The following is a 5,000-nucleotide window of genomic DNA, read 5'->3' as shown; positions in this document are numbered from 1 at the left end:
TATAAATATACATGTGTGTATATGTATATATATATATATATATATATATATATATATATATATATATATATATATATATATATATATATATATATATATATATATATTGATAATGTAAAGTCAAAGACTATTAGCCATTAACTGTCTGCCATACGTACAAACTAAGTTATTAAGGTTAAATTCTATATCAAGTAATTTTATTTGAATAAATTTATTTGCTCATATGACCAGCATATCAGGTTACAAGATAAATGCAGTGAAATCTAGTTTTGTATTTTTATTCTCCTAACTCCTTCCCTTCAATTATTCACTACATGGTTCTTGATTTTTCTTATTTTCAGATGATTTCACTTTCACTCAGTATATATCCTACATTAATATTGTGTTTAATTCAGTCTTACCGCGCGTCCTCATATTTTGTTTCGCTGTTTTACTTCCTGCCATGAGATTTTCTATGTATAACCAAGTTTTACTCCATTCCTAGATACTCTTCATGTTTTCTTATTCGACATTCATTCTATTCTATTTGCTGACTTGATATTTTCTCTCTTTCCACTATTCACAATTCCTACCTTGAAATTCTCTCTGTTTTTCTATTTTAGTACCTATCTTGGGATTTTCCTGGTTTATATACAGTATATACATATATAGATTATATATGCATATATATATATATATATATATATATATATATATATATATATATATATATATATATATATATATATATATATTTATATATATGTATATATATACATACATATATATATATATATATATATATATATATATATATATATATATATATATATATATATATATATATATATATATATATATATATATATATATATATATACTACGGATAGCGAATTACGTAAATTCCTGAGCCCCAAAACTCACCTGTTTTATATTACATATATCTGGTACATACGAGAATTACCACCCAGCTCAGAGAATATTACACAACTCCCACATGGCAGTATATATGTACACTGAATATCCAAAAATCGCTTTACGTAACTTAAAACAAAAACTGGGTGATTACTTAATGTGGACTATTTTAAAATCAACCTCTTACTTCGGTTCTTAGTAAGTAAATTGAGCAAAGTACTGGAGTAAGTTTTGGGGATCGAAATAATACATAACTTAACCAAAAAAAAAAGAAAAAAAAATATTCTATAAAAAGTTAACAATTCAAAACAATCAACACAAAAAATAAATCACTCAAAATTTAAATCAGAACTAGACCTGATACTTATGACAAATCACTTCAGAAAATGATACAAACACTTGTTTCACTGGATATAAATTCGATAAAAATATCTAATTTTGATAATTAATTAACACTTTAACACTCTAATGATTAAACCATAAGAATATTTACATATACGTAATTGTTACACTTCAGTCTTCTGGTTCACACAAGGTTGCAGAATGGTTGAGCAAAAATTTTAATGCACTTTACTTTAACTAATTTTACAGGAACAGTTACAAACAATCTGCAATATATGATTTACTGGTAATACTCACTTCCCTTTACGTCTAATTAGATACAAAAAATATTTCAATGTTTCATCAATACTGTACACTTTTAAGACTTAACACAATTCATGTATGAGAAGCAACAGGTCACAGAATTGATACAGTGAAGGCTAAATTTCTGTCTTTCATTCCTTACTAGGCCCTTCTATAGATAGCAACCTAATTTATCCAGAACCTTCTAGTTCGTTATCCGGAAGCATAGGGGCGGAGCTTCACGGCGCCAGAGTTCCACATGGTTCGCACAGATCTCAAAACATCAGATTAGTCTAGTAGGAAGATAGGGTTCCCATGCACCCCCATGATACATTTTTTAACTTGCATTTTTGCAATCCCTGGGGTGTCTGGGAACAGAATCCCCTTTGTTCCCAATCAAAAAAATTTCCCATGTGGGTCGTTTAGCCGACTATTTGTCCGCCATCTTGGATTTCTTGAGATGTAAAAGTTAGGGGTAGGGGAAATATAAAGGACCTTTTCGTAAAGAAATATATTAGTTACAGGTACAAACTAGGTATCATTGGAAAGGGTATGAACAGCACTATCACAAGAGCCCATCACTTATTCGGTCATGACATTGATGACGTCATCAGGGGTCAAAAGGTCACGTTAAAGGGGCACTAGTCAAAATTCGGGCCAATCCAATTTGTTAACCATCCTGCACCTAACTGAATAAATATTTTGGATTCTACTTTGCTTCAAAGAAAGTGTACATGAATAGGTAGTTTTTAAATCTAAAACAAATTAATTAACTAGAGTGTAACATTATTAACCCTTTCCACATCCACAAGTCCACTCTTTATGTTGCTGCTTCCATTATGTTGCAGGTGGATTTCTTGGTATCTTCTCCAAGTTTGGTGCTTACCAACGATGGTGCCGCACAACATCAATACGAGCTCAGTACTTTGAGAAGATGCTAGAGATGTGCTGTCTCATTGATGACCCTGACTGCCCAAAGGCTGGAAAGCACCGTGAGTTAGAGAAAGAAGAAATCAAGAAGTCTGAAGATGCAGTACAACGTACCATTGCTGCTATTCGTAGCTTTACCAATCCGTTCTCATTGGCTGACAAAGACCATCTCTACAGCTTGGCCTCTGGTGCTCCTGCTTCTGAGGTAGAACTTGATGTACTACGTGCTAAGAAAGCTGGCAAAGAGGCCAAGGAAGCATTCATCCAAGAACGGTTTGTGAATGGTTCTTTTGAGAAACTTTTCTTTGAACCTATCAAGAGGCTCAAGTTGAAAACGATGGATGCTTCGAACAAAACAGTCAAGGTTAATGCCTCACATGGAAAGGTAGGTAAATAGAGAGGAAATAATTTTTAGTTCTCATTTTCGTCTATTGAGGTATTTTTGAAAATTTTCACATCTCCTTTTCCAATTCCTACATGGCAGATTATTCAATACCGACAGCAGAGTGACCTTGCCTTCATGCTGCTGGTCAAATCCCAGAACCTGGATGAGCCACTAGACCTTGATGAACTGATGAGATATTCACTCACCCCTGTACCACTTAGCCTGGGTACTGCTGATGGTTTCTTCAATAAGACCAACAAAGCTGCACTTCTGCATTTCTTCACAGACGATAGTCACGAGGATATTCCTTATCCGAAGGGTGCCCTGCACATCCAAAATGGCAACGCCCTTTTCCATGCCCTGACAAATATATCACCTACGTTTAGAGAAATATGTCTGCAAGTCTTAGATCAGATGGTGGCCAAGAAAGATTTTATCTTCTCAACTGATTCTTACCATGCTGATTTTATCAAGGCTCAGGAGAGATTACGCCGAGGATCTTCTCAGGGTTATCTGATACAAGGGCCAGCGACAAGAAAACCAAGTGACTTCAAGCTATTCCTGGCAAATGAACACAATAAAACACAGCTCTGTGAATTACTATTCAAGGTTTGGAGCAGCAATGTAGCAGCATCTCGCATGGAACACTGTGGCACAGCACTGGTGGTTGTGAACGGCAAAGCATACCAGTTACAATCATCTGATGGTGATGTAAGTAATTGAATTCCATTAATTTAATACGGTTAACCAATTCCCTACTGTGTAAAATCAGTATGTATGATAAGTTCCACATTATCATTTCAGGTTGCAGCACAAGAGGTTCACGAGCTTACGTCTAATCAGGAGGAAACAGACACAAGGATTGTGCTGTACCTGAAGTATGCAGCAAAACTGGGTTACAAGTCAGCTGTAGTCAGGACGCCAGACACTGATATCTTTGTCATTCTCCTGTTTCATGCTAACACCATAGGTCTTACCATCTTTCTTGACATCGGAACTGGTAAACATCGTCAAATGGTCAACATAAGTCAAACGGCAGAATCCATGGGTGCTGATAAATGTAAAATGGTCCTTGGCCTGTACGTGTTCACCGGGGAGGACGTTACAAGTTCCTTCAAGGGAAAGGGCAAGATTGGACCCCTTAAGAAGTTACAACGTCATCCAATTCATCATGAAGCTTTCAGGTATTTATCTTGTTATCTATATGTATGGAATGCCCTGACTATCACACTTTCTTATCAATTTTTGTGCGGCAATTGATATAATTATACTCATCTCCTTTCAGAAAACTTGGGGATGAATGGTCGGTAGAGCCAGAAATGATTGATGATATCGAGGCATTCACATGTCTGATGTATGGCTACTCCAGACAGAAATCTATTGACACTGTACGCGGAATCATGTTAAGGAAGATGATTAGGGAAGATTAGCAACTCACAACAAAATCTAAAATTGACCTCTCCCATTTGCCACCTTGCCGAGACAACCTTATCCCACACATTCGTCGAGTGAACCATCGCCTAGCTATCTACAAGCGAGCAGATATTCCAATCTTTTGGTTTCCAAAGCCATATGATCCTGAACAAGGTTGGGAACAAAATTATGAGGGTATTCTGGAGCCAGTGTGGTCTTGCAGCCCGGTACTTCCCCCTGCCTTGATAGACTTAGTTCACAAGACTACGGAAGAGATGGAACAGTGGGATAATGACCCTGATGGAGAACAGGCTGACCAAGACAGTGACAATGAAGAACTTCCAGGGATAATGAAGATTAGATTAATATGAACATTGAGACTTTTGGCAGTCATGATAATATTGCAAGTTAATACATTTTTGGCCTGCGTGTTATAGCAACTCGTTATCAGACATTCTATCTATATATATGTGTGTAATGCATATTCTGATAATACCAAGTGAAAATACCAATGGAATTATACATAGACTGTATTTCGGGACTCATTGGAACATATAAGGCCTTTTACCATAACAGAAAGGCATAGTAAACAAAGAAGTGTCGAACTGGAAATAATAATTTTTTCAATATTTTCGTTTTATTCGTGGAAAGGGTTAATAATGTTACACTCTAGTTAATTAATTTGTTTTAGATTTAAAAACTACCTATTCATGTACACTTTCTTTGAAGCAAAGTAGAATCCAAAATATTTATT

The 5,000-nt window shown here is 35.4% G+C and overlaps 1 protein-coding gene across 3 annotated transcripts in view; it reads left to right on the top strand.

The window, feature by feature from the left end:
* The window catches only part of LOC137645746 (uncharacterized), an 18,768-nt gene that overhangs the window by 12,975 nt on the left and 793 nt on the right, over positions 1-5,000 (top strand). For 2 of the 3 annotated variants that reach the window (XM_068378644.1, XM_068378646.1), the window contains 4 exons: positions 2,367-2,833; positions 2,933-3,544; positions 3,638-4,017; positions 4,119-5,000. The exon at positions 4,119-5,000 is cut by the window's right edge and continues 793 nt beyond it. In XM_068378644.1, the coding sequence (XP_068234745.1) occupies positions 2,367-2,833; positions 2,933-3,544; positions 3,638-4,017; positions 4,119-4,263 (1,604 nt within the window). In that variant the 3' untranslated portion in view covers positions 4,264-5,000. The remainder of the gene's footprint in view (positions 1-2,366; positions 2,834-2,932; positions 3,545-3,637; positions 4,018-4,118) is intronic. The other variant, XM_068378645.1, reaches the window with a different exon arrangement.

This window comes from Palaemon carinicauda, chromosome 8 (assembly GCF_036898095.1).
Source record: "Palaemon carinicauda isolate YSFRI2023 chromosome 8, ASM3689809v2, whole genome shotgun sequence".
Classification (NCBI taxonomy): domain Eukaryota; kingdom Metazoa; phylum Arthropoda; class Malacostraca; order Decapoda; family Palaemonidae; genus Palaemon; species Palaemon carinicauda.
This window is presented reverse-complemented; position numbering and strand designations above follow the sequence as displayed.